Consider the following 27,542-nt stretch of genomic DNA (forward strand, 5'->3'; position numbering starts at 1 on the left):
TTTTCAGAATGGAGATCAGCTATCTAGTTCTTCCATGGAACGTACTATAGCTATATCACACTCCTAATTGAAACTGCTCCCCAGAGGTATGGTTTTGCAATTACCTATGTGATGTAGCTCCCTGAAAGATGGTTTGGAAGTCACGGGTCTTTGGCGTTTAGTCCAAGACTGCTACTAAACGTGTTTGGTGTTGGTGCAAGTGCCATAGACTGGGAATACTTGCTTTGTTGCATTGAGGAACTTTTAACAATGGGGATCCTTTTGGCTTGTTTTTATGGTCACTTTGAGGAAAGAATAAGAAAAAAATATCATAGGTTTTTAATTAGGAAAGTTCAGTAGGTTTTAAAGACAATTAAATGTGTCGTGTGAAGTTCCATTTTGAGACCAAAAACTCCAAGGCTTAGTCGAAAGATTTATTTCGTATTCTAAGACTGTAGTGCTGGCAGAGTTCACAAAAGTAGAAGATGTGATGGTCTTGCTTAAAACTGTCTATGCCTGGCAACTGAGTGAAAGCTGATTGTTCTTGGTAACAATTTTGATGTTTCTGGGATTATTTTGAAAGTGTCAAAAAAAGTGCCTTCTCTTCTTGAAGGGGAAAAGTAAGAGATATAATTGAAAACTGAATGAAATTAGGGAAGTCCTAGGCTAGGATCAGGGAGTACTGGTAAGACTTGGCATGAGTGAAGTGAAAGCATCAGGAGTTTTGGAAGGGAACTGTGTGGAAAGGTGAGTACTAGTCTGATTTCTTGGGTGCCCTTGCTAGTCTGTGTGTGGAACAGAAGTGGATGGGGCTAATTACAATAGAACTGCAGCTATGTGAGTGAAAGTATTGACAAAGAAAGATGTCTCTTTTTGTCTGCTTTAGGAGAAGAGGAGGAGACCACCTGCATGACAAACTAGCTAAAGTAAGGTAGGCAAGTTTTATGCTGAAAAAGCAAGTCTTAATACTTGATCAATATATGCCACTTTAGCTAAGAGCTAAGGAGTCCCAGAAGGTATTGGTATGAAATTCTTCCACTGTTTGTCCTAATATGGTGATCAAGGAGAAGAAAATGGTAATGGTAAAACTTCAGTGCGATAGCCTCCAGACCAGAGGTGTTCAGAAGGGCACCGTGAGGTTCAATGTTCACGAATGATAAACTGAATGACTTTAAATCTTCAGCGCAAGATTATTTTAGGTTCTAGAATTGGCCAAGGAGATCTATGAATTAACAATATCTGTAGTTCTTAACTAAAATTAAAAAAAAATACAAAACCGCAAGTAAAATTATTTGTTAATAACTGAGAAAAGAGGGAACCGTAGACTTGCCATCCTCAAGCAAAATACACAGCAGGGTGAAAAGACCCACAAAGAGTGGCATGGATTGTGGGTAATAGTGGGGGAGGAAAAAGAAATGGTAACATAATTAATGTAATTTTGTGGGAGATAGGTGTTTGTCCCAAGAAGGGAGGCTTTTGATGATTTCCTAGTATTGACATAGTACTAGTGTGTGAAACACTTCATGATACTTTTGGGTGTTGGCTCTAAGTATAATCAGTGCTGTCAATATTAAATTAATAGGTCTTAAAAGGAATAAGGAAAAAAAAAGTTTTCTTTTTGGACATTTGTAGTACACTCGTACTGACATGTGGGGTCTTTTAGCCCTGGTACTGTTTGATCTCTAGATGTGTTGCTTGATGGAACTTGCAGATGTTACAAATTGAATGATAAACAATTATTGGTGCAATTCTAATGTTTGAATTGCTTAGCCAATCTGATAGAGCCAGGAAGAAAGAGACTCGCACTTCTGTATGAGGTGGTATCATGAATTGCTGGGATATTTAGGGTTGTAGTAGTAAACAATTTAATCTCTAAAGAGCGATGATGTAACTAAGAGGGTGACTGCTTTCTCAGGCACAGAAAGCACCTCAGTAGCAGGATATGACTGGTAGTGGCTAAAAGTAATGCAAGGTTTGAAAATGTCTTACAATAGCAAACTAAATATCAGTATTTATCTTTCTTTTTAAACTCACTGCGGATAGAAATTAATAAGAGCCAAAGCATAAGTACCTGTGCAGTGGTATCTGTTTCCAAATTCATACAAAAACAAATTCAGAAAGAAGCATTTTCGGCAAGGTTGTTGAGGAAACGTGCATAGGCACATGCTTGATACTACGCTGCTCCAAACCACTGCATACTCAATATAAAACTGGATTTGTATGTGTTAGATGTGAAGCAAAAAATACTGGGCAACAATCTTTTCTGTTTCGTGGCAGATTGGATCGGGAGGCTGGGGTGGTTAATCTCCTATTGACATTCATACTTGCGCAGATTAAAGATTTTCAGATTTCCCTGAAATTAGAAAGATATTTGCATTTAAGCTTAAATTTTTATGCTTATTGGATAATTTTGAAACAAAATATCTTCTGAAACAATCTTAAACTTTCTTTTGACACAGCTGGAGTTGGTACAAACTCTGCACTCATCTAAACGTAGACGGGGGAAGAAGGGCCCAGCACAAATAAGTAATTCTGGCAGTGGATCCTAATACATCCTAAATCTGTCGATTTGATTTTCCCTAATGAAAGGGATGTTACTTTTTGCTATACTGTAGAGACTGATTCAATTTGATTGCTTGTTCAGATTGTTAAGGAATGAGAAAAATAAAAGCAGTCTTACTTAGTTCTTAAAAACACATACATACGACTGTCAAATCTTTGTTAGATTTATGGCCTGGCAAGAAGAGGGAACAGGCTACAAGCACTTCCTGAGGGACATCAGGAGGGAGAAAAAGAGTCTTGAATCAGGACTGTGTAGTAAGAAATTTTTCAAGTTAAAATACAGCACTTGACTAAAATTCTACAGTGACAATATTTTATTTCTTATTATTTTATGTGGTTTTTTTTCTCTTGGAGATACAGTCTTGGTTAAAATTGAAATAGTATTGATAATATCCTTGCAATGATATTTAAAATTTAAAACTTTCAGTTCTTCAGATAACCAGGATGCACTTCCAGTGGGACTGGCTGTGCTTGGGCTTCCTGATAATTAGCTCAGTGACTGCAGAAATTGAAAACGAAGAAACTCTGGATGCAGATGTTGAAGTGGAGGATTTTGACAAGCAGTCTCAAGAAGCTGATGTTGACAGAGATAAATCTTCCTTAGAGGTAAGATTACAGAAGTCTTTAGTTAAAGCTTGTTTAATGATAAGATACGTAGTTATAACTAGTAGAGAAATTAGTGGGCAAATGCATTTAAAAAAGAGCAAGTTAAGACACAGTTGACAAGTGAGCGGGTGTGAAACCCACCAGTCTGAGTTTTTCAGTTGTTGTATGTGACATGTAGGACAAGCTTAATGAACGATTCTGCTATGCCAAAGTGTAAAATCGGATCTGCCTGGCGTGGATGGTCATGAAGGTGGCTTTGCCAGTCTGTGCTTCAATCGAGATACGGAACCTTTTATTCTAAGTCCTGACACACCATTTCTAGAGAAGAAAGCATCTTGGTCTTTATGAGATTTTGACTTCAGACCAGGTTCTTGATTTCATCAGTCACAGCTGCCTTTTGACATGGTTTTTATTCCCAGAAAATCTCTCTGCATTTGTTATGCTGTACTTCATGGTAGATGTGGGCGATACTCATAAATTTATTTTTTTTTTCTGTGTAGCCCAACTGTAATGTGCCAAGTAGACAGGAAAACAGAAGAATGGAAAACACATATAGAAAGAAATAAGAGGAAGCAGAGGATTGGTGCCAGTTTAGTACATTTTCTGGGTTTTTGTTACATGTAAGATGTGTAACAGTACTTTAGTTATGAGCTTTGAACATGAGAAGCAATTTTTAAAATTCACAGATGTGAAATTACGCAGTTAGAAGGATGCACCCAAACTGTAGAAATGAGAGGGCCGTGGCGGGGGCAGGGAAGGGTGTTTTATGCTGCTAGCTGTTTCTGTTGAACAAAATCTGATGGTCTGTCTGGTGGACTACTTCTGGAGGTGTGATAGTGTCTTTCAAATAAAAAAATTATGATTTATGTTAGAGCATGTATCTGTGCATGTTTTTTAGGTTGTGTACCAGACTCCAAAGCCAACTGGGGAAGTATATTTTACAGAAACCTTTGATGGAGTATTGGCTGGGTAAGTTTATGCCTTAAAAAGTTAAATTTTTACTTTCAGCAGTGTAACTTATAGTGGCAGGACTTATTTTGTATTAATTTTTCTGCTAGTACCTTTATAAAAATTAATTTTTACAGGGGTTAGAATTGGGATGGCTGGTAATGCTTGCTCCAAATATGTCATAATGTTAAGCTGGACAGTTAACATTTCAGTTATGTTGCTATTTTTTTGTGTTTTAAGAAAGCTTCTAATAAACTCTGGGTTTGTGGACATTAAGAAAAATAATACAACTTAAAGATTAGCTAGTTGAGTTTAACTAGCTGCAAGGTGAAGTGCATAGCCATTATGCTGCAATAGCGAACTCTTTCTTCCTCTTCACGTGCACTTAGGTATGTGTAAGAAGGCAGTGCCTTCACCATTATAGATAAAACCTTTATCGGGGAAGACCTTTTTTAGCAATATTTTATTAATTTATTGTATTGCTTCCCATACTCGGTAAGAATTAGATATTTATGAGACTGCTGTAGCGTTCTTAGGTAGTTTGACCTTACTGGATTTAAATTTTAGAAAAATCTTCAGGTTTATCTCAACAAATCTTAAGCCAGAAATTTTTGTCTTGACTATATCTTGTAAGATTTCTTCCAACAGTATGGCAATGTAAGGAGTAACTGCTACTGGGTGACTTGTGTTGCTCAGTGAAAAGCTGTGTATTGTGAGCTATAGTCAGTTGCCAGCAATGCGCTGTCAGTGACAGTGAATATAATATATTACTTTCTGTTTCTGGAATAGACTTCAACTTGGCTTTCAGTCCTCTTTCTAGCTCAGATGTAAAGAATGTAGAATATAAAGGAAAACCAAATGAGTACCATGTAAATGTGGTCCGTATGATCACTGACTTTGCTGTTTTGAATCAAGCCAGGGTAGCATACCATCACTGGCTCAGGTAAGTGTGTGTCCAGGTAGAACCTGTGATTGCACTAGAAATCTCTTTAGTAAGAGCTGGTGTGGTGAGCTGTTAAGAGTACCTTCTTGCTATCAGAAAAGCTTTTACAATATGGAAGTCTCTGGGTTTTAATGACAAATCAGGTCTTGTTATTGGTATATTTTTTTCCTGTACACTTTGATGCTGTTGAATGTAAGAGCTGTCTTTTGATTTGTGAAGAGTCATGAAAAAAGGTGGTTTTGTATGTTACTAAAATTGATGAAGAAAAACTAACTCTCCTGTGAAGAGCCAGACAGAGAGGTGAAAGGAGATGCAATGTGATACATTCATTATGGTGGAACTTAAAGCTGCCTGTTTTTAACTTCCTATGAGAAGACTGAGATCCAACTACTGTAGGAGTGAGGTTATACTGTCATAAGCTGTGTATGGCTGTTGAGGATGAACAACTTAAACTGTAAACAAAATAACATGGTAGCAGGCACCAGTAACTTTTGTAGGTTGAATCTTACTCCGTTTTTCCAACTGTTTCTAAACTGTTCTCTTCTGTGGAGTTATAGGGAACTTCAGGCCACTGAACATTGGTCAGTTGTTACTCACATTATGTTCTTTCATATTTTCTTATTTTTGTTACTTTAGACCAAATGCAGAAGGAAAATAACAAGCTCCTGTCTTCAGTGTATCACTTATCTTAAGGATAAGTCACTTGTAAATGTTGAGAAGTGCAATACAAAAGCAGTACCAATGATGACAGGAAAAGTGATTAAGTAGAAGAGGTGATAATGGTTATTTAAAAAAAAAACCCCAAACACAACAAAACAAACAAACAAAAACCACGCCCCCAAACAACTGAAAGCCCTGATTAACAAATGCAAAACTTAACTGGGATACTTGAATGATATCATTCATCCCAGTTTCTAGCTGTGCGAGATCTGTTCAAAGATTAGTTTCTCTTCCTCCTAAATCTAATATCCAAAGCTTTAGCTGCAATGCTTAGGATTTTTTGGTCTAGCTGTACATAATTTACTTAAGAATGCCAAGTATGGAACTAAGATATATGAGAAAGTAAGCAGCATGTTGCCTTTATACTCTAAAATGAGGGAAGAGAGTCGATATAAATTGACTAGGTTAATCACCAGCTTTTTTGAGAATGAGCCTTGAAAATCTTCTGCATGACTTATAGAGTTGCTTTATTTCCTTATTGGTCTTTTCTCCTGGTAGACCAAGGATCCAGCTTGCCATTTATACTGTGAAGCTTTTCCAGCATCTCTGTTAATGAGTTAACAGCGAACAAATTTGACTGAAATTCAAGCAGAAAAGATAAAGTATTCATCCCCGGAATACTCCATGCAGAGGATAGTTCAAAATGAATGAAAATAGTTCTTTACAGAGTTAATCATGAGAATGTCGTATTGTAGTTGATACAATAACGAGTTCAGTGACACTGTTGGCTTAAGATATTCCTGTGCATGGCTCAGGATAGAACCACTGTATGACCAGATGGGGTGGACTGCCCTTTTTTTCCCTTTATTTTATTTTTTTTCCTCCTCCAAATGAACACTTTGTGTGTAGGGTACATGCATCTCTCTTTGGTAACCTCAATCTGATAAGCTGAGTTTGCCTTGTTCATAGTACCAAGGAGATCAGGAGTTTGTTTACCCTATTGGGATCCCCTGTGTGCAGTACATTTGGAATCTGTTCAGTGCATAATTGCATTTGTCGCTTGGACACTTTTACCCCTTCCTTTTGTCCTCTGCTCTGCATGTGTACCGTTACTGTCAGATAGCATCAAGGTTTCTTTGGGTGATTTTTTCCTTTCCTTATACTGAAGGTTTTACACTTGACCCTTGCTATTTTCCATGTATTTTTGATGTTATATGCTTACATAATGTTCTTACATTCTAACAAACTCAGCTTGTATATAAAGCTGAAGTTTATTCAGAATAATTGAATTGCTTCAGAGTTACATATACTTCTTAGGAAGTGTTTTGAAATGCTATATTAGGTTAACCTATTTTAATTTTTCTTTTCACATTCTTTGAACTACATCAAATTCCATGATGCTGACTGTCAAAATCATTCTGATAGGTTCACAGCCCAGAAGCGAAAGCTGTTTTTCCTGTGCTTGTTGCCTAATACAGCTTTGCATAGATAAGTTCAATGATGAGTACATGTCTTGTTTTAGGTGGGTGTTGTCTAAAACCAAGAAAGAAGACACAGATGATAACATTGCTAAATATGATGGTAAGCAATTTTAATGTTTACTTCCACTGTATTGTTTCTGATGTTCTGTTGCTCTTTGAGAAATAACTGCCCCTTACGCTTTGAAAACCTAGATGACATAGCTCAAAAATGTTGTATAATGACTGTTGTACCGAAACTGAGATGTGAAGTGTTGCTCTTTGGGTTACTTAGCGTGAAGATTTTTTTTTTTTTTGTCATCCCAACAATCTATTGCAATGATTAATAGTAGAATACCCTCTGGCACCTGAATATTCAGTATTCGTTGTTTGTGAATAGTGCTTCTTGAGAACTACCTTCTCTGAAATCATGACAGAGAGATTTGCCACTGCAGTTTCAGCTGTTAAACATGTTTCTAAAGCAGCATGTTCCATGTTGCTGTGTCTCTCCTGCTGATTCATGGGTTGGTCTCCCAGTCTAGCCTCCAAAACAAAAAAAGTTAAGCTGAATGATGTTTTTCTTTAAAATACTTTTCCAGATTCTCTGTGCTTGAATGTAGGCTTCTCTAGTGGTTTGTGTACAGTTTATTTTTACACTAGTCTAAAACAAATTTGGAAAGCAAAACTTAAAAAGTTGTTTTGGTGGTTTTTATCATTGAGGTTTGCATTTGATTTATAATTCCTAAGCCAGGATTGCCTGCTTGAGTGTAATTTTAAACTGTTTGACAGATGTATGATCTGTGGCAATAATTTTGCAGCCTGAATTTATTTCATTCAAGAGAAAGTGGGGAGAACAGAAAAAGTTTCTGCTGCAAAAGAAGAGTATTTGCTACTGCTTTTATGTCAAATTAAATCAATTAATGTTAATAGAAAGTGGTAAGCAAACGAAACTTGTAGGACTTCGGCAAAACAGTACAGAACGGAAGTTTTTAGGTGTAGCAATTACCAGAGTAACTGGTGAAAATAAAGAAGTTGCAGAGGAGATAGCCATACAGATGAGGTGCTTGTAAGAACTGAAGTCTCTCTGAATATTTGGCCTCATATTAGGTAGAAATTGTCTCCGATGTCAAAAGGTCATATTTGCTTAAAGTCACCCAGACAATTCAAGATTTAACAAAGCGTGTGGTGAAAAGACCTTTCTGACTTTTTTCCATGTATTTTTTTTCTTGGCAGTGGTGTTTTGCCTAGTATTATTGCTTGGTCTTAGTTTCCAGGAATGAACACTATTGAAAAGGAGGGAATTCTCCTCCCTCCTGTTTAGCAGACTAGAAGAAACTAGAGATTTGTTGTTGAAATACATAACTGCCTTTCCTTAATGACCTTTCACAAATCACACTTCAGTTGAATAAAAGTAAATAGCTGTTTCATTTGGATTTTACAGTTTATGAATCTTCTCTAAAACACATGCTGAAGAACTTGTTTTCTTCTTTACGTTCACATTGACACATGCTTGTTTCAAGATTACAGTGAACTGTAAAAGTAGTCTTTTCTTTTTTGCTGTGTTCACTCCTGGGGAAAAAAAAAAAAATCAGTGAATCTTGTGGTGCTAATCTCTGAGAAAATATAACTGCCCTTTTAAAAATCTTGTTCTTTAGATATTGGCCATGTGTGTAATCAACTGTATTTTTCCCAAACTCGGAGAATTTATAATAATATAATCTTTTATTTTTAAAGCTGTAGTCATGTTTGTTTGTCTTTAAGATAAAAATCTGATAATTCTTGGAAAGACTTCAGTGGTGGGGAAGCTTAATCTTCCATGTGATTAGATTTGATCTGAAAGATTCTAATTCCATATAAGCAGGAGGAGAGGAACCATGCAGGTATCTAGCTTACACAGTGCCTTGTGACTAGGGCGATGAGTGGATCGAGAGCAGACCTGAGGAAAAGGACTTGGGGGTGCTGCTGGATGAAAAACTGAATATGAGGCAGCAATGTGTGCTCGCAGCCCAGAAAGCCAGTAGCATTCTGGGCTGCATCAGGAGAAGTGTGGCCAGCAGGTCGAGGGAGGTGATTCTCTCCCTCTGCTCTGGTGAGATGCCACCTGCAGTGCTGCATCCAGCTCTGGGGCCCCCAGCACAGGAGAGATATGGACCTGCTCGAATGGGTCCAGAGGAGGACCATGAAGATGATCAGGGGCTGGAGCACCTCCCCTGTGAGAACAGGCTGAGAGAGCTGGGGTTGTTCAGCCTGGAGAAGAGAAGGCTCTGGGGAGACCTTATAGGGGCCTACCAGTACTTACAGGGGGCCTGCGGGAAAGGTGGGGAAGGACTCCTTATCACGAAGTCTAGTCATAGGATGAGGGGTAATGGTTTCAAACTGAAAGAGGGGAGATTTAGATTAAATATTAGAAAGACATTCTTTCCTGTGGGGGTGGTGAGACACTGGCACAGGTTGCCCAGAGAAGCTGTGGCTGCCCCCTCCCTGACAGTGTTCAAGGCCAGGTTGGATGGGGCTTTGAGCAACCTGGTCTAGTGGAAGGGGTCCCTGCCCATGGCAGGGGGTTGGAACTAGATGATCTTTGAGGTCCCTTCCAACCCAAACCATTCTGTGATTCTATGACTAATGCTTTTATGTGAGAATAAGTCTAAAAATCTGGAGAAATATTTTACGTTCCTCTAGGCATTGTGGGATACCAAGATACAGATCTACATTATTAAAGTTTTCTTGTACATTTCTATAAATTTGAGAAGAGCAAGGAGTAATGTATACTTTATACATGTACTGTCTTTATAATACTGAAAGCTAGCATTATCTTAACTGGCTAGAACTAACACCTTTTTGGTGAAAAGGGAGAGTGGGCTTTTCTGTGTAGAGCTATGTATACCCAAAGTGTAGGCATCTCTCTAATTATCTGCCAGTTTCTTAAGGTTGAAATAGACTTTTACAATAAAACTCATTAAATATGAACCAGAGCTTTGAAACAGTCTGTATATTATAAATGCAAGCATTGAGCTTGAATAAAATGACATATCTAAAATGTATTGGTCCTTTCAAGCAATATTACAATTAAACAGAAATCCAATGGATATTAACACATAATATAGGTTTGTGCAATAAACTTAATTGTTTTGTGATGTAAAAACATTTTATGTTCTATGTTTACATTTTTCTATTCAGTTTCATTGGTTTATGGTGGCTTATGATAAGGATGTGGTTCTTTCCTGCTTTGGAGTTCATGGGTGGCTTTTTCAGTTGGAAAATTGTTTTACACATAAACCTGAGATTTTGATAGCTTACTTTCTTTTGGCTGTAACAGTTATGAAACTGGGATTTTTATTGCTGTACAAATAGCTACTTGGGGAAAGAAAAATAAAAAAGCTTGTCACTTGTTGTTACAACTACTTGTACTCTTTTTCTCTAAGCTTTTATTCCTCCTTGCTGTCTGAGCCAGAACATTGGGTTATGTGGATCTTCGGCATAACAGAGTTTTTATTTTATCATTAGCTGTGGAGCTGGATTTCTAGTGGTTTCTAATTATTGAAAAGTGCTAGTTAAAACATTCTGTCACTGATTTGATACAAAGATGTGAGCAGCAAATTTGTGTACCTTGAATGGTTTTCTTGTATTGGAGTGCTGTTGAGCATTTAATTTGGGGAAGTGTAAGCTGGACTTGAGTAACATTTTGTATTCATGGTAGAATTACCAGTAATTAATTGGATGATTATTGTTTAACTACTTTGGCATCAGATGTCAAGATTTCTTCCCTACTTTGGCAGCGAGTCTTTATTTTATTTGCTGTTAGCCTTATTGAAAGCAAAGAGTTAGGATTTCTTTGTTTCAGCCTACATTTTTTTTCATAGACTCTGTGTGTGTTTTAGGAAGATGGGAAGTAGAAGAGCTGAAAGAAAACACAATGCCTGGAGACAGAGGATTAGTGTTAAAATCGGTGGCAAAACATCATGCAATATCAACTATGCTAACAAAGGCATTTCTTTTCGATAGTAAACCTTTGATTGTTCAGTAAGTAATCCCTCAGGTTTTTTTACTTAATATTAATTACCATTAAAATCTTTAAGGCAAGGAAGTAATGTGAATCCCTGTAGAAAAATACTGACTTCCATATAACGTTGACCTAGCATATCCAGAGCTATCAGAACTGTAATCATGAATGATTTAATAATCAAGTAAGATTGTACTACAAGTGTTAAGAAGTGATATTTAAACTCTTTTGAAATATTTTTGGACAGAAATTTCATACTTTACAAGATTGCTGAAAAAGCTCATTACTTTTCAGTCTTGTTCTGAAAGATGTAAATCATATGTCATTTGAGTACAGTGTTTTTCCTCTTGCAGAATACTTCTGTGTAGCTCTGTAAAAGCAACTTGAATCTTGAAAGCATTAGTGCAATATTGGTGATGGTGAGCACCATGGCAGTATGACTCCTGTTTTTCTGCTATTCAGACTTGCTTTGTTGTACTTGCAGACATATCCATGATTCTCTAAATTCAGTGTGTCATATGGGCAGTTTCAAAGATGGCACAGACTTTCTAGAACTCTTGCCCATTTCTCCTTTGCTTTGCTGTTTGCACCTTGGTTGATACCACCTTGAAACTTTTCTTCCTGGTGATACCAACTATAGCAATTGCTACTGTGACAGTTTTTGATTGACGTCTCTGCTATATTAGCTTGTGTGGCAATTAAACCTTTTGGTCACGTAGAAGTGTTTTGACATTAGTGACTAATACACAGTCGTAATGTTTTCATAATTAGAACTGCAGTGAGAGGTTAATTCGTATTGGTCTGATACTTGGAATGCTTTTTCTTAACTTGCTCTTTGCCCAGATATGAAGTGAATTTTCAAGAAGGCATTGACTGTGGTGGTGCATACATTAAACTTCTCTCCAGTAGTGATGACTTGAATCTGGTATGTCCTCTTACTTAACATTTGCTATCAGTTATTTGTTTGAGGAGTGCATAATTGTTCTTGTGAAATGTCAATAAGAAATTAATTCCTAATGCTTCCTAAATTCTTAAAAGCTTCCCAAATGTTTAAGCAGAAGATTGGGCAAAGTAATTATATACATATAATTGATTATATATACAGAAAACCTTTGGAGCTGTGCATTTTTTACTGCTAGAATATTTGATAACTTTATTCTACTTATAATTTCTATTTATTTTAATGAAACTTACAGGTAGTCTAAAACTTCAAACTATTAAGAGATATATTCACGCAAATCTCAATGTGAATTTCAGAAGGTTAGAATTAATAGTTCTGGTTTTGGAATTTCACTGGCGGTGTGATGAGGTCACTTAAGAGTCGACGTTCTCTCTTTGTTGTTTAACTTAAAAATTGGACATGTCTCAATGTTGTGTATACGATTATTGCTATTAGAATAGTCAGTTAATTATTTTTAATTCTCATCAGTGTCATTTTCCTAAGACTGTGGAATGTTGTAAACGGGACCAGACAAAAAAAACACAAGCACTTCTGTAGTGCATAAAATGAAAATGTTTTACTTTGCATTCAAAAAAAAATTAAAAGTAGAGACTCATCTCAAGCAACACATTTATGGCAGAAGAATAAAACTTCCAGAAATCAAGTGGTCATCTTTCTCCAAGCAATTGCTTAAGAATGTTAAGGCAGCATGTTACTCTGTGTTCCAAATACAAAAATCATAGAAATAGTTGATAAATATGTATCTAAACAGCTTAATGCAACATGCTCTGAAGGAGACTAACTGGTATTTTCAGAGTTGTTTGTTGTTGCTTAATTTGGAGCAAGAAGACTGATAAAATACTGGATAATAATATCCTGGGCTTTATCTGTATTGAAAAATAAAATCATTATGAAGAACGGTAGCTAGTTCCCTTCCATCTTTCAGTGTAATGTTTGCAGAAGGATATAGATACTGGGGTGTTTTGATTCGTGACAGGCGTTTCTACTTAATGTAAGGGTAAGGTCTAAATAAATACATTCCTCTTCCTTTGGAGAGGCTTCAGTGATCTCTACCGTTAGTCTATTCCCTGATAACAGAGCACCCAGCAACTCAAAAGGACTGTTCAAGTCCTTCCATGATTTACCCTACCAATTCTCAGTTACCTTTTAGGAAAAGGTAACTATGCTGTATGCCAAAGCATCAAGGAGAAGTAGTACCCAAAATGACTTCACAAAATGTACAGTATAACACATGCTCAGCTTTCTTGCTTCTACAGGAATACTTTTTTGACAAAACACCTTATACTATTATGTTTGGACCAGATAAATGTGGAGAAGATTACAAACTACACTTCATCTTCAGACATAAGAACCCTAAAACTGGGGATTATGATGAAAAACATGCAAAACGTCCTGACGTAGACCTAAAAAAATTCTATTTGGACAAGAAGACTCATCTATATACTCTTGGTACTGTTTAATTCTTATAAGTTTAAATTGGAAAGGGGAGATTAAAAGTGTGTTTCTGTTCAGTGAAGCTTGTATTTGTGTCTGCTTTTTTGTTTGTAACAGTCTGTTAATTCTGAGTGGTGGTTGCTTAGTGATTTGGTCTTAAATGATTTAATGACTGAACTTAACTGCAGGACATAAAAGTGACTTTCAAATGCTGCTGTTTAATATTCAATTACAGGAAAAAATGTACCAGCCCTGGCCAGCCTTTAGGGTGAAGAATTGATTAATATTTTCAGTACTTACTATGATAAAAATATTTCTGTTAAGATTATAAAAGATGCACAACTGTCCGATATTCTAGGAATTCAGATAAATCTGCAGCACGCCGCCCACCAGTGTCCTCCATGTGTTAACTAACACCTGCATCTGCAGCAGTGTGCATGAACAGATATGTTACCGCATTCTCTGCAGGCGAGTGAATATGGGCTGGTTTTAATTCATGTGACATCTCTTTCTGTACCAATGAACAGTATAGCAGAGATGAAAGTTTAATTTCTTTGTTCTTCCCCTTTTTCTAATTTCTGAGGAAGAATAAACAATCAGAGAAGAATATGCTAATCTGTGGCATACTGCAAATCTAGCTAAATTGCCTATACTTTTGAACTTCCATTGAATAATAATGGAAGGCACGTTCAACTGCTGTGCTGTGGGGAAACCTACTGTTTTTTAAAATAGATTACTGTAGTGTGGCATAGCAGACTTTGGCTTTTAGATAATAGGAATAAGTGAAACAAAACACTGTTCTTGTGGTAAAGGAATGCATGTATTCCTGTATTCAGGTTGTTCATTTGAAATTATGATTAAAGATACTTAAACTTAGATTTGATTTATTGTGTTATAATTGTTCAGACAGACTCCATAGAGCTGCGTGATTCTAATGCATTATGTGACTAATAACAGAAGTTTAAAAATAAATTCTTTGTTGTATCCAAAGTGATATGGTAGGTTAATTTTTGCATTTTTGGATGTTTTAATACTGTTGAAAACTTTTAGGTTGCAAGAGCTTCATTAGATACTATCAGACAGTCATTGTGAGACTGTTACTCTGGTTTTCATCACCCATCTTCATAAAACTGTCATAAAAGTGGAATAGTATTTATTTTGAATTAATAATCTTTGTTGTGTTGAATGGACATTTGAATATACTTGTTAATCACTTATAATTGTGCTCACTGGTTATTAGAAATGGATCTGGATACAATGTCTGTTACTGGATCTGATGCTGCTCAGTTCTATGACCCTGGCTTCCCAGTTACTCACACTTGCTAAAATACTTTAGCATTTGAAGATCATTTTCTGTATTTGCAGCCTGGCGTTTGAGGGGAATGGCTGTCAGATTTGAATCAGAGAAAATACTGCTTGGATGCCCTTCAGCTGTGTTACTGACACAGTTCTTGTGTTTCCATGCTTTCAGATGTGAAATTGTCATTTGGTAGCAGAGATGCCTTTTGGGGCAGAGGTTTGTCTTTCAATGTTGGTGTTTTTAAATAAATAAAGAAAGCAGAAGTTTGGCCAAATGGTAGGTTTTTGAAAAATTTCTTGGAGTGTGCTTGGATGTGTTTCAGCAATTGAATTTGCTAGAGGTTTCATTTTTGGGGGCCCGATACTGGTCACATATCCCCACAGTAATGTTTTGTGTCCAGATCCAGTACCTGGGTGGGGAGTCTGTCTCCTGCTCTGCTAGTAAGGATCCTGGTTGCTGTTATTTGTCTAGGTCTGTGCTTATTATAAAGGTTTTGGTTAAAGATATTTGTAAAATGAATGCTTCCCTTGTTTCTCTAATACAAATTTCTTCAATTTAGTGCTAAAACCAGATGATACATTTGAAATGTTAATCGACCAATCGGTTGTCAGTAAAGGAAGCCTTCTTGAGGATATGGTTCCTTCAGTAAACCCTCCCAAAGAAATAGAGGATCCTAGTGATAAGAAGCCTGATGATTGGGATGAGAGACCAAAAATACCTGATCCGAATGCTGTCAAACCGGATGACTGGTAAGGAGAAGATTTTTATCTGTACAGTACTTTTTACATGCAGATTATTCATTTGAAAGATTTGACTGGTTTTAATTTGGTTTTTGCTAATGACAATAGGGATATGTTTCACTACTAAAAGCACTGAAGTTGGAAAACGTAGTTGAGATGGATACAAGGATCTGGTCATCTTCCAAGGAGAGAAATAAAAAATTGTGCTTTTTGCTGATTTGTACCCTATATGGTTGCAAGTAATAACATAAGATTACTGTACCTGAAAGATTAGCAAGAGGGTGTGGGTTTTTTCACCATATAGTCTTAATTCACAGTCAATGATTTCTATTTCCTTCTGTGTGAACTACTCTTCATACGGCAACTCAGGAAGAGGAGGGAAAAACTTAATGGGAAGACCTGACTGACACCTGCCAGTTGATGGCAGCAATTTCTGTGCGAAGTAGTACTTTGAAACAATGTAAATATAATTCAGATATTTATAAACAGATAATTGGATGTCTGATTCTCGTGATCAGTGAGTCTAATTCTGTTGTGCCTTTGAAAAAATCATCCCTTTCATGCCAGTTGTAGTCCTCTGAACAGAACATTGGTTCAGTGTCAGGCTGCTGTATTTTCTAACGTAAGTCTGTAATTGAAGGGATGAAGACGAGCCTGCCAAAATAGAAGATCCTGATGCTGTTAAACCTGAGGGATGGCTTGATGATGAACCACAGTATGTTCCAGACCCTAATGCAAAAAAACCAAAGGACTGGTAAGAACTTGATCAATAAATGCAGGTTGTTAATGTGTCTTGTAGATAAACCGATAAACCTGCCTGTTCTCTATGGCAAATTGAGTTGTGGATCAGAAGCCAATCCAAATCTCATTGTCTTTTGAGGTAGTAAGTTGGAATGTGTAAGGTAGGCTAAATATTTGTTGTTTTGGGGGACTGCTTTAAGAAAACATGAACATGTCCATTGCCTTTTGTTTTCTGAAGATACAGAAACGAAAAAAAATGTGAAGTGCCCCTTTGAAAGAATTTGTGACAATGTTAAACCGTGAAACAGTTTAAGTTGATAACTTGAAATCATCATAGAATAGTCTCAAAGGGATCTCTAAGCATCTTACAGAGAAGTGTTTCAAGCTGTCTGCAGATGCAGGGATATATCACAGAATTATCATAGAATACCAGGTTGGAAGGGACCTCAGGAATTGTCCGGTCCAACCTTTCTTGGCAAAAGCACGGTCTAGACAAGATGGCCCAGCACCCTGTCCAGCTGAATCTTGGAAATGTCCAATGTTGGGGAATCCACCGCTTCCCTGGGGAGATTATTCCAGTGGCTGATCTCTTTGTGCCAAACTTTCCTTTTGTGTCCAATCGGAATCTCCCCAGGAGGAACTCGTACCCATTACCCGGAGTCTTTTCTATGTGACTCCTGGTAGAAAGGGAGTCTCCATCTTCTTTGTAGCCACCCTTTAAATACTGGCACATGGTGATAAGGTCTCCCCTAAGCCTTCTTTTCTCAAGGCTGAACAAACCCAGTTCTCTCAGCCTTTCCTTATGTGGCAGGCTTCCCAGTCCTTTGATCGTCTCTGTGGCCCTTCTCTGGACCCTCTTGGCCTGTTACCTTTAGAAAATCCTAAAAAAAAAGTGTTTCTGCTGTTGGGTGGAGTTCTGTGAGCTGGTCAAAATTCTGAAGTGGTTATAGCAAAATGTGTGTGGACCCTAACTTCAGACTGACTGCTGGTGTTCAGACCAGTGCAGTCTCAAATCAGTTTGTAATTTTTTTTTTTTTCCTGTAGGGATGAAGAAATGGATGGGGAGTGGGAAGCCCCTCAGATCCCTAATCCAAAGTGTGAGACTGCACCTGGTTGTGGACACTGGGTGCGTCCCATGAAGAATAACCCAAATTATAAAGGAAAATGGAAAGCACCTATGGTAGATAATCCTAACTATCAGGTAATAGCAATATTGTAGGTTGTTGTTAAAAGGTACAGAGCAGGCAAGTCAAAGTAGTGTATTTATCTAGGCTTTCTTACAGTATATTTATATTTTAGAATGAGTCTGAATACCCTCACATTTTCAGCTTTTTTTTGTATTTAATTTGCTTTTTCTTTCAGTGTGCTGGGAAATAGAAATGCTTCCTGTATTAAAACAATTTCTCTGAGTTGCTTTTGCTGTGCTGATGAACAAAAGCCAAAACTATATATTACATAAGGAGAGACTAGAGAAAGAAGTAATACCAATGTCTTATTTTCCTGCAGTAATAGGAAATTTGTTTCCTAGAATTAAACTAGGTAGCTTACAAAGACTGTACCTGGAATGACAGTACCAGGAAGAACAGAGATACTTTGTACAGTCAGTTATTACTGAAACCCTGTGTGGATAAAAAAAATAATAATTTTAAGAGGTCTGCCCTAAACCAGAAACTTGAGACCTATCTGCCAAAATCCTATAGGCTATTTCCAATTCTGGTTTTATGTAGGTTAAACGCTAGTGCTTGTCTCTTTAAATAATGCTTTTAAAATCGTTGTGAAGTTCTAATTATTTTAAAATTTGTTTCACAGTTTGATTTTTAGTGAGGTATAGGTAATGTGATTACTTTTTTTTTTTTTTCCTTATAAGGGAATCTGGAGCCCTCGAAAAATACCTAACCCGGACTATTTTGAAGATCATCACCCCTTCAAGATGACCACTGTCAGTGCTATTGGTTTAGAACTCTGGTCTATGACACCTGATATCTACTTCGATAACTTCATTATCTGTTCAGAAAAAGAAGTAGCAGATCGTTGGGCAGCAGATGGCTGGGGCTTGAAGAAATTGGTGGCAAGTGCTAATGAGGTATAAACTTTGCTGTGTTCTTGGCAGCCAAAAGTAGTGAGGAAGATGTGCTGTTGGAAGAATTTTCTGTCAATTAATGCTGACAGAATATTAATTTGTCTGCAACTAATAGTCTTGCCAAGTAACTGCAGTCAGGTTTTTTCCTTATAGTTTGGCCTTTTACCTTTCTCAGATCAAGATCCCCTTGAAATTAAAAGGGTACAACGTTTTACTTAAACATCTAGTGAAAAATTGGCTTCATTATAGTTAGTGAGTCTTCTGCTCTTCACAATGATACTAGAAATTCAGTACCTGTCTGCAAATGAAAGCCATGACTTACACTTAAAGACCTCTTTTTCCTTTTTCTTCCTTGCCCCCCCCCTTCCTTGCCCCGCCCGCCGCCTTTGCACCCGCCCCCCTTTGCGCCCCCCCCTTTCCTGTGCCCCCCCCCAGCTAATTCTATTGTGTATGTTCTTCACATGTTTCCCTCCCATGAGGAATGGATAAATACTCATGTGTTTTTTCTGTTTAATAATCTTAGGCCTTTGGCTGCTTAGATGTATATTATGCAGCTCTGAAAAGAGTACACGTATGTCTTAGGGAGCTGTGTCTGTTCTTCTGTGTGTCCGTGCGTCCGCATGTTGTTTGTAGGCTGCACTTGGCCAGCCACCGCGGTTTTTTCTAGCGCTCTTCCCGACATGCGGGATCGTGTGCCCCTCTAGTGGCTGCCTTTACCGACTACAGGTTCTTTCTAACAGTCCTGTGTTTTCTTTGATTGAGTGGCAAGAGCAGGCCTGATGTTGTGGCAAAGAAACAAGGGGTTGGTGGCAAGTGTGGCCAATTCCTGACACCTGCTATTTGTTACAGGGTGAGCAAGTAGCAACAGCATATCTGCCGATGCAGTTAGGAGAGCCACCTCTTCCCACAGCCTTGCCCTTTTCTGAAGTGTTTGGGTTTATGTCTGGACCTGCATCTATACCTGCACACACAATCTTTGAGTCCCCTCCCTCCACTGTGCCTCTCAAACTTCCTACCGTAGCTGCTGGTGTACCCTTTCCAGAGGTCTTACTGGACCAGGCGCTTGCCTACCTGCCTCTACCGTGTAAGTCAGAGCTGGGCTGGGAGGACAATTTAGTCCCCGAATAATTGGCTGTCAAAGGAGAGAACGTGGTAGCACAGCTGGAGCAGGACATTGCTTTTCAGGAGGCTGGATGCTGCTCTGAGGTTCTTGACGCCTTGGGAGCATTCAGCTGAGTCAGCACAGCGTGGGGGAAGAACAGAGTAGCTGGAAAGGGTGTAAAATGTGAGGTTGCCAAGACTCTGAATGTTGCTTTACAAAATTGAGTAGTGGCCAGTCTAGTATGTTTGGAGTACCAGGTTTGTTCCTCCTTAAATAGCACCTGCTATTTGTTTGCAGTCTGTCAGGTTGTTACTTTACTAGTATTGAAATCCAATATTGGTTGAGTCATTAAAAAGTAAAGGTAAAGAAGGGTTTTCTTTGGGCAACATAAAGCTTAAAATATATACAGTACACTTTATAAACTTACTGAAGTGTTGAAAGGGATGCAAATACAATTTTTTTTTTCTTAATTGTTTTTAATGTAGCCCGGTATGTTTAGTCAACTGGTGACTGCTGCAGAAGACCACCCATGGCTCTGGGTTCTTTACATCTTGACTTTAGCTCTCCCTGTTGGCCTAGGGGTGTTGTTCTGCTGGCCAGCGAAGGTTAGAGAAATTTATTATATTTTTATTTAGTTTTATTCTAATGCTTTATTTGAAAACTGTTAGCATCTGTGCAACAATATGCACTTCTAATATGCCATTGGCATTGCTTAGCTTACAGTGGCTGTTGTGTTTAATTCTTAATTTGAGTTTAAATGTAAATTGATTTTTTTAATTTGTTGTAGAAAACAGATGAAGATACTGACTTCAAAAAACCTGATATATGTAAGCCAATTACAAAGGGAGAACTAAAACAAGAGAGAGAGGAGTTTGAAGATGATGAAATAGAATTAGAAGAAGAAAAAGAAAATGAAGATACTGCTGAAGATGGTAAGATGAGCAAGCCAGCTTACAGTTTGAATAAATATAAAGACATGAATAGGACTAGTTCATGGATTGCATTGCCAGTAATTACAACCGGTTATCTTAGAATATGCAAAATCTGCCTTCCTCTGAGTCTTCTTTTTCTCTTGGACAAATTCCAGCGAGTGGCATTCCATGGCTAATAGCCCTTTGATAAATACAAGTAGAAAGCAAGGCGCTCTTCAGTATTTTTTCGCTTTCAAGAAATTAATGTGCTTCCAACAGTCTTGTTATGTTTGTAGAAGTGATGCGTGTTTTCTCCCTTCTAAGTATTTCGTGCATTGAACACATGTGGACAGTTCAGATACATATACCTGGAGTGGTTAAGGTCACATTGTTGTGTTTAAAATGTGTCTGGAATAGCTTTAAGTCTTTAACGCTTTAAGTCTTCCTGCTTATTCCTCTGTGGGAGGGTTGTGCCTTGAACTAGTCTGTTGGCGCTGACTTTAGTAACTCTCGTGAAAGCCTGAAAATACAGTAGGCTCGAAATACTGCAGTCTGTGTCTTCCTCTGCGTGGCGCTCTAGCAGTGCATTGCGGGCCTGCAGCGGCCTGTCCCGCTGCCCCAAGGGAGGAGCCAGTGATTTGGGAGGCTGAGCTATACTTCGGCACCCGAGGATAAAATCTTCTTGTGCTACTGTACTGAAGGTTACTGGTACTGTTCAACTATAGCTTTGATGTTCTGTTAGCATTTCCCTGAGTCCATAGTAATGAATAAAAAGCAAATCACCTGACTTTCAGTGCATTATCTTGACTTCCATGAGAAAATCCTTGGCCTCAGACCTCTACAAGATTCTGCCTCTTACTTCACCCTTGCTTCGTAGGAAAAAACGTAAGGATAAGTGACTGGCATGGAAAGTTAGGAACCTAGCAGACATTCTTTTTTTTTTTTTTTTTCCACATTGTGGATTTTGTCTGTCTCTGCACTATGCTCCATGAGTGTTGATGGCTTCTGCCTGTATGACTTAAAAGTTTACTCGGCATCAGATGTTCCCATGCCAGTATTTACAGAATTGAGGACGTTGTTGGCACAATGTTTGCCACACCAAGTTTAGTCCATCTGCCTTACCATTTGAACACCTTACCTAGGCATTTTATTATTATAATTATGCTACATAGATATTTTTTATGCCTTTCAGCATTGTATCTTCCTCCATTTTCTTTTTGATCTTACTCTACTTTACCTGCTCTTTGATTCTGAATTGGAGAATCTGTTTTCTTTTACCTCAGTCTTGATGCAGACCATAGATACGTTCTGTAGCTACTATGCTACTGTTGCAAGGCTGTCAGAGATACCTGCCTGCCAATATTCTTCTGTAAGTCAGTCAGTTAATTTAGTTAACTACAACACATCACTTAATATGTTAAAGTAGATGTTTGAATGTTAGAAATAAGGTCCAGGCAATCGCAGGAGAGTGCTGTTTAGCTCCCACAATTTTTTTAAAGTATTCCACTTGGAACAGCTGTTCATGATGTTTCAAAAGTGGTTTCCATTTTAGACCTTTACTTTTAGTTGCTGAACTGAACACAGAGTAAAACTAATACAACTAGCTTTTGTATGACTACTCCAAGGTTTTCAAGTGAATTCTGGGCTTCAGAGGGAAGGATTACATGTTGCTGTCATATGAGTTCCCGGTTTCTTTTTCTTTGAGAAGACTCGCTTAGCTTCCCATAGCTTCCTGCCACCTTCTACATTTACAGGTTGAAATCTTCCCTTTTTTTCTATCACTCTTTTGCCTCTTCATATCTGAAAGCATTAGAGAATTTGTCTTGTGCCTCCTCCTGCTGATTCTTTTTGCTACAGAGAGAAGAGAAATGGAGGAGACAAAAAGAGAGCTTATAGAGGATACAAAGAAGATGGGAAGGGAGGCTTCTCATTAGGTACTGGGAAAGGGAAGTAATTTGGGCCAGGGCTTGAAAATGGTCTCTCCTGCCTGGGTTTTTCCCTCTGCTTCCTTGTTGATGGTGGAACTTCAAGCTGGTGGATGCCAGCTCTCATCAGATATGGATGTGAGTTTCCTCTGAGGTTCCTCAGCATGGTATCTGTAGTCATAAGTGTTTTCTACTAGTCTCTGGATCCTAATAATTTTCCTTTATAATCATTATCTGCTGCTTTGTTTTCTGGAGTGGAAGGTAACAGGGTTTGAGCTGTGGAATACTGAGTGACTTGAGATGTGCATTTTATCATGGGGCCAATAAAAAAAAGGAAAGAAAAAAAAGTGTGGCAAAATAGCAAATTTCAGAAACGCTTGTAGATTTCTTTGGCTCTAGTGAGAATGAGTTGCTGGCAGAGTGCTTCTTGAAGGACGTTGTCCATGGGATTTACTGTTTTGTTTTTGTTCTATGTTAATTTTTGTGGCATTGCTAAAGGTTGATGTGTTCTTGACTTGTCCACTTGTTGTCTTTGTCTTCTTGCTTTCCTTGCCCTCTAGAAAAATATTCCAGGAAGTAAAAGAGTGTTGCCAAGAAATGGAATTTCAGGGGCACAGTCTGAACTTATTTGTGAAGTTATGCATTTATTTATATGAAATACTGTTTAAATTAGTACTAGACTAAATTAAGATTAATGATTTTAAATAGTATAGTTGTCCAGTTCTGGCTTTACTACTTCTAATGTCTGAAGTTTTTTGTTTTGGTTTGGTTTATCCCCTCTATTGAAATTAGTACTTACAGGAGTTGCTGGATTTGCATCATTTAAATTTTCTGATCTCTTCATTAGAATATGAGCAAAGACTTTGTGAGTTTTTGCCAAGCTCTTCTGTTAAGAGCTTATTTTTAGAACAGAAATCTTTGTCTACATCTATTATGATCTCTTTTTGTTGTATTTCTTCTTTTGATAACAATAGGAGAGACATTATTGTAGACATGTATGAGGTGTATTTACAGATGGCAAAACTAATTTCTTACAGCTTCACTAATTGTTATGAACTGTTTAGCTGAATTTATAGCTATACTGTAGGCAAAGTTTTTTTGGTACTCCTACAGAAGTCTCAAGTATTTTAATAAATTAGGGTTTTCTAGATTTTCGTCACCAAGAATCAGGGGACTGGCATCTTATATGTGACTACCATCTGAATTTATATGGCTGCTTTTGTTTCAGTTTTACTGAGCTGAAACAGTAAGAATTGGGGGTGGGGGTGGGTGCTGGCTTTTTGATTTTTGTGGGTTTTGTTTTGTTTTTTTTTAACGCTGAAGTAGTACTTATTAGATGAAGGCATGACCTGACAAGGATAGAATTGAGCACTGCTTCATTACTCTTTAACTGAGCCACTGGCAGACTGTTAAGTTGTAAAATGCTGTCTTATATCCTTTCTATCAGATTTAGATATAATTTCTTGTTTACTTTTGATAGAGTATTGCAAAGGGTATGCAATTTCTAGAAGTTCTCAATTCAAGACCTCAGTTTGAAGTAAAGGAAGAGACTTGCCAAACCCCAGTAACTTTTCTTTGAATCATGCTGTGGTTGCTGAGGTTTAGTACTTATAATGAGCATAGACACCAAAAATGCAGGCATGGGAATGCCAGCTTGGAAGTACTGAAGCCCAAAGTGGAAATTAAAACAGCTGGGTGCCTGGTCTCCTTCACAAAACATGCAGAACCTAGAGAGTTGGTTTCCTTAGAAGGGCAGCCTATGTGCTGATCAGAGAGCAGCCTGGAATTCACAATATTCGGTGCATGTGCTGCTGTCTAGTGCAGTGACATGGCCTCAGTAAGAAAGTAGAAACTGCCGCCTCTACGTTACTTTGCCTATAGTTTGTCCAGAGAATTCTGGAGGGTAAAAAGGCACTTTTTAAAACTTTTTTCTCCTCTCCAGTTGCTGTTGGTTCAAAGGTCTAACTCACGCCAGGTCTCACAGAAAGCTTACTGCTTTTTGTGAATAGTTTTATCCTAGCAGTGCAAGCTGGACGTACTTCGAGTGAGCTGAGGGGGGAGTACGGTGTTTTTCTGACTAGTTTCTGCGTTGCAATAATGCATACGAAAGGGTGTAAGCACAGAGTGTTTATGGGTTATTGTAAACAAGCAGTTCATTCTAAGACTGAAATTAAAGTCTAAGAACTTCTTTGCCTTACTGGTATGTCTGGATATAGTGCATTTTTAATACAGGCCTGTTTACAAAGTAAAAATAATTTCTTCTGCAGAAGATGAGGGTGAAGGTGGTGATGATATTGATGACGATGATGAAGAAGAAGAAAATGAAGTTGCAGATGGAAGTCAAGAAGAAGGTGATAAGTCAAATAAATCTGGCTCAGAAGATGAGGTAAATCTAGGTGTTTTCCCTTATTTTCTCCTTGACCTTGTCCAGCATTGCACTTCTGACTAAGCCTAGTTACCTGCAACAAGTTCTCCTGTTCAGCCATAAAACAAATCCTGAGGTTGGGATGTGTTTTTATTTGAGTTTCATACTTCAAATGCTCTGTATAGGATTGTGAAACATGTCTCTACCTGTGTAATTTTGGCTAGGAAATGGTATCTGTTGTAAAATTAAGTATAGTATAGAAGTGATCATTCAGGTCTTGAAACATTTTTACAGGAGTATAGTTTTTAACAGCTTATTAAATGAATTGCAAGTCTTGAAAATTTAGATGGTGCGGTAGATGTCAGTGTCTTTTTGCTGTGCTACTTAATTGGGGGAACATGTGCTTCTAACCAAACAGCCTTTCAGTGAGACCTAGAAAAACCTTAAGCTTTCAGTTTTTGTTCTTAATTCCAAAATAACCTTTTAAGCAAAATGACCATACTGGTTTTGAATTCAGCACCTCCGGTTTCATTTTTCTTATGCAGATTAATCCAGTCACCAGATAATCTATAAAATGTTTTTCAGATAATAATATTGTAGAATGGAATTAGTGTGTGTTTTTCTTGCTGTCAACTACTCGCTATCCTTTTGTTTAGAAACCGGTATGTCTGAAAAGCTTCAGTTCCACCCCCAGTATTTCTGTTGGTCATCTTGTGCTTGGCACTCCGCAAATGAGTACCTTCCCAGACGTGGGGAGCTGTTTAATGTAGCGTTAACTCCTTTTCATATAAAACTCCTCTAGGAAGCTGTACCTTGCATGAGGCTGCATTGTTTCAGCACCAAAATTCTTCGTTAATTACCCCTTATCCAGTACTTCCTCTTGTTCCTCTAAGAAGTTGGTTTTCTTCCTTGTACGTTTACCTGGGAATACAGCATCTGATGAACCCCATTAAGATGCATGTGACTCTTTGTGAAAGCAGTAACAAGACCTGAGTGCGTGTATGCTGTCACGCAGTATCACAACGAGGTTATGGCGTGCTCTTCTCTGGGTATTCTCAGGGCGTGCAAGTTTCTCTCATGAGTTAGCTAGTGACCTACTTGGGAGATGTTGTGTACACCATGTCTTCACTCAGGTTATGCCACATTCTGCGAGCTGTTCCTTCTGAATGAGGTGCTTCCCATTAGGTGATGCGGGGAAGTGAAGCAATGCGTTGCCTGAGATCGGAGTTCATGTTGGGAAGGCTTTTCGTGCGCCCTCTGTAAGCTAATTGCTTTTAAACTGAGAACAACACATCTGATTTAAGAACAGCTTTTCTATTTGTAGCTCTCCAAAGGCAGCAGTTAGAACATTTTAAATGCTTCTTTCTTAAGAAGTGGAAAGTAAAATTGGTACAGGATGTGCTTTTTAAGGAAGTTGCTAAATTCATTGAAAAGTCACTGCTTTTAAACCAGTGAAAAAATGCACAAAACCAAATTTCTGACATCAGTTTAGATAGACTGTTCTCTTCCTTCTGAACATAGAAAGGAAAAGAAAGTCTTCTACCCACTTTATTTATTGTTAGATTTGTATTGTGGAAAAAAGTCATGCTATCACTTGTTGCATTTAGTGATAATATGACTGGGGAAGTAGGGAGGAGGCATAAAGTAACATACACATTTCAATAATTAAATTAAAATTGGTTTAAAATTTTAATGCTGAAAGTTTTTGTTTTTTTTTTTTTTCCCAGATGAAAGAAGCTGATGAAAGCACAGGTTCCAGAGATGGTTCACTGAAGTCAGTGCGCAAAAGAAGAGTACGAAAGGACTGAGTTGCTTCCAGCTAGTATTGGCAGGGCTAGATAATGGTAACTTCTGGTATGCCACTTCAGTGGGCCTGACAGGATGCAAGTTCCTGAGATTTGAAGGAAAAAGGGGGACTCATTGCTACTTAACCTCCTACTTTAATTCTCTGACCTCCTTTTAACCTTCCCAAACTTCCTTATTCCCTTTTTTTTTTTAAGGAGAAGTACTATCTGTGAGGAGTTAGCTGATGTTTCAAATTCAGAATAAAAGTGAAATTACTAGTTGGCCAGCTGATTTTAAGTTGAAGATTCTTAAGATTTGAAGATTCCTAGAAATTAGTATTAGTTGGAGATAAACTTACTCTAAATATTTTTTAAAAACATGAGTAAATTATAATATTTTTGCAGCTCTAGCACAAAATTAGCTGTTTACACTTTTCGGCTAAAAGAGGACGATAGTATAGATGTAGCATCTGCAGCAGTTCACATTGCTATGAGAAAAGGTTTTTTTCGGTGCAGAGCTAAATGCAATAATTGTTTTTTGTATAATGATTTAGTGTTAGCAACAATTTTTATTGTAAATTATTTATTTTAGTTGATCTTGTTACATGGGTAGTCTCCTGTTCACTTTAGACACTGGTTACAGTAATTTATTTTTAAGAGATATTTTAAAACAGAGTACTTACAGAACAAGTGGTAATTGATGTGACTTGTTTTAGTTTTGAATGCAGATAGCCAATCTGCAGAAGTGATATACAGAAATTTTTTTCAAACTTTTATAGTTCTCATGTTCCAAGACAGAGTGGTATAACCTCTGTTTATAGAATACTTGCTAAGTGTACATTGCCTCCTAAAAATATTTAATAATTCTTGCTTAACATGAAATTTATTACTATAGATAAGAATTTTTGATGGATTAAGTTTTTTACAGATGTGAGTAACTGGGCATTCTCATAATATAGTTTAAATAAACTGCATATTGTAAAAGTTTGTTTTGTTAAAGTCTGGCTGTATATTAAAGCAAACAATAAAACTGCAGTCACTAGA

The 27,542-nt window shown here is 37.6% G+C and overlaps 1 protein-coding gene across 5 annotated transcripts; it reads left to right on the forward strand.

Annotated features, from left to right (window-relative positions):
* Positions 1–890: 890 nt before the first annotated feature.
* CLGN (calmegin) lies at positions 891–27,542 on the forward strand. Of its 5 annotated transcripts, XM_086464599.1 has the most exons (16): positions 891–910; positions 2,969–3,147; positions 4,046–4,116; positions 7,221–7,279; positions 11,034–11,175; positions 11,999–12,080; positions 13,373–13,565; positions 15,410–15,599; positions 16,231–16,344; positions 17,376–17,532; positions 18,199–18,414; positions 19,999–20,118; positions 20,301–20,445; positions 22,282–22,356; positions 24,614–24,735; positions 26,442–27,542. In XM_086464599.1, exons 2-16 carry the CDS (start codon positions 2,986–2,988, stop codon positions 26,520–26,522), a joined length of 1,929 nt encoding a protein of 642 aa, XP_086320725.1. In that variant the 5' UTR covers positions 891–910; positions 2,969–2,985; the 3' UTR covers positions 26,523–27,542. The 5 variants fall into 5 exon arrangements, with proteins under 5 accessions (XP_086320725.1, XP_086320726.1, XP_086320727.1 ...); XM_086464600.1 differs by lacking the exon at positions 22,282–22,356 and having other exon boundaries at positions 24,617–24,735; XM_086464601.1 differs by lacking the exons at positions 19,999–20,118; positions 22,282–22,356 and having other exon boundaries at positions 24,617–24,735.

Source organism: Leptosomus discolor, chromosome 4, assembly GCF_034619465.1.
Source record: "Leptosomus discolor isolate bLepDis1 chromosome 4, bLepDis1.hap2, whole genome shotgun sequence".
NCBI lineage: Eukaryota > Metazoa > Chordata > Aves > Leptosomiformes > Leptosomidae > Leptosomus > Leptosomus discolor.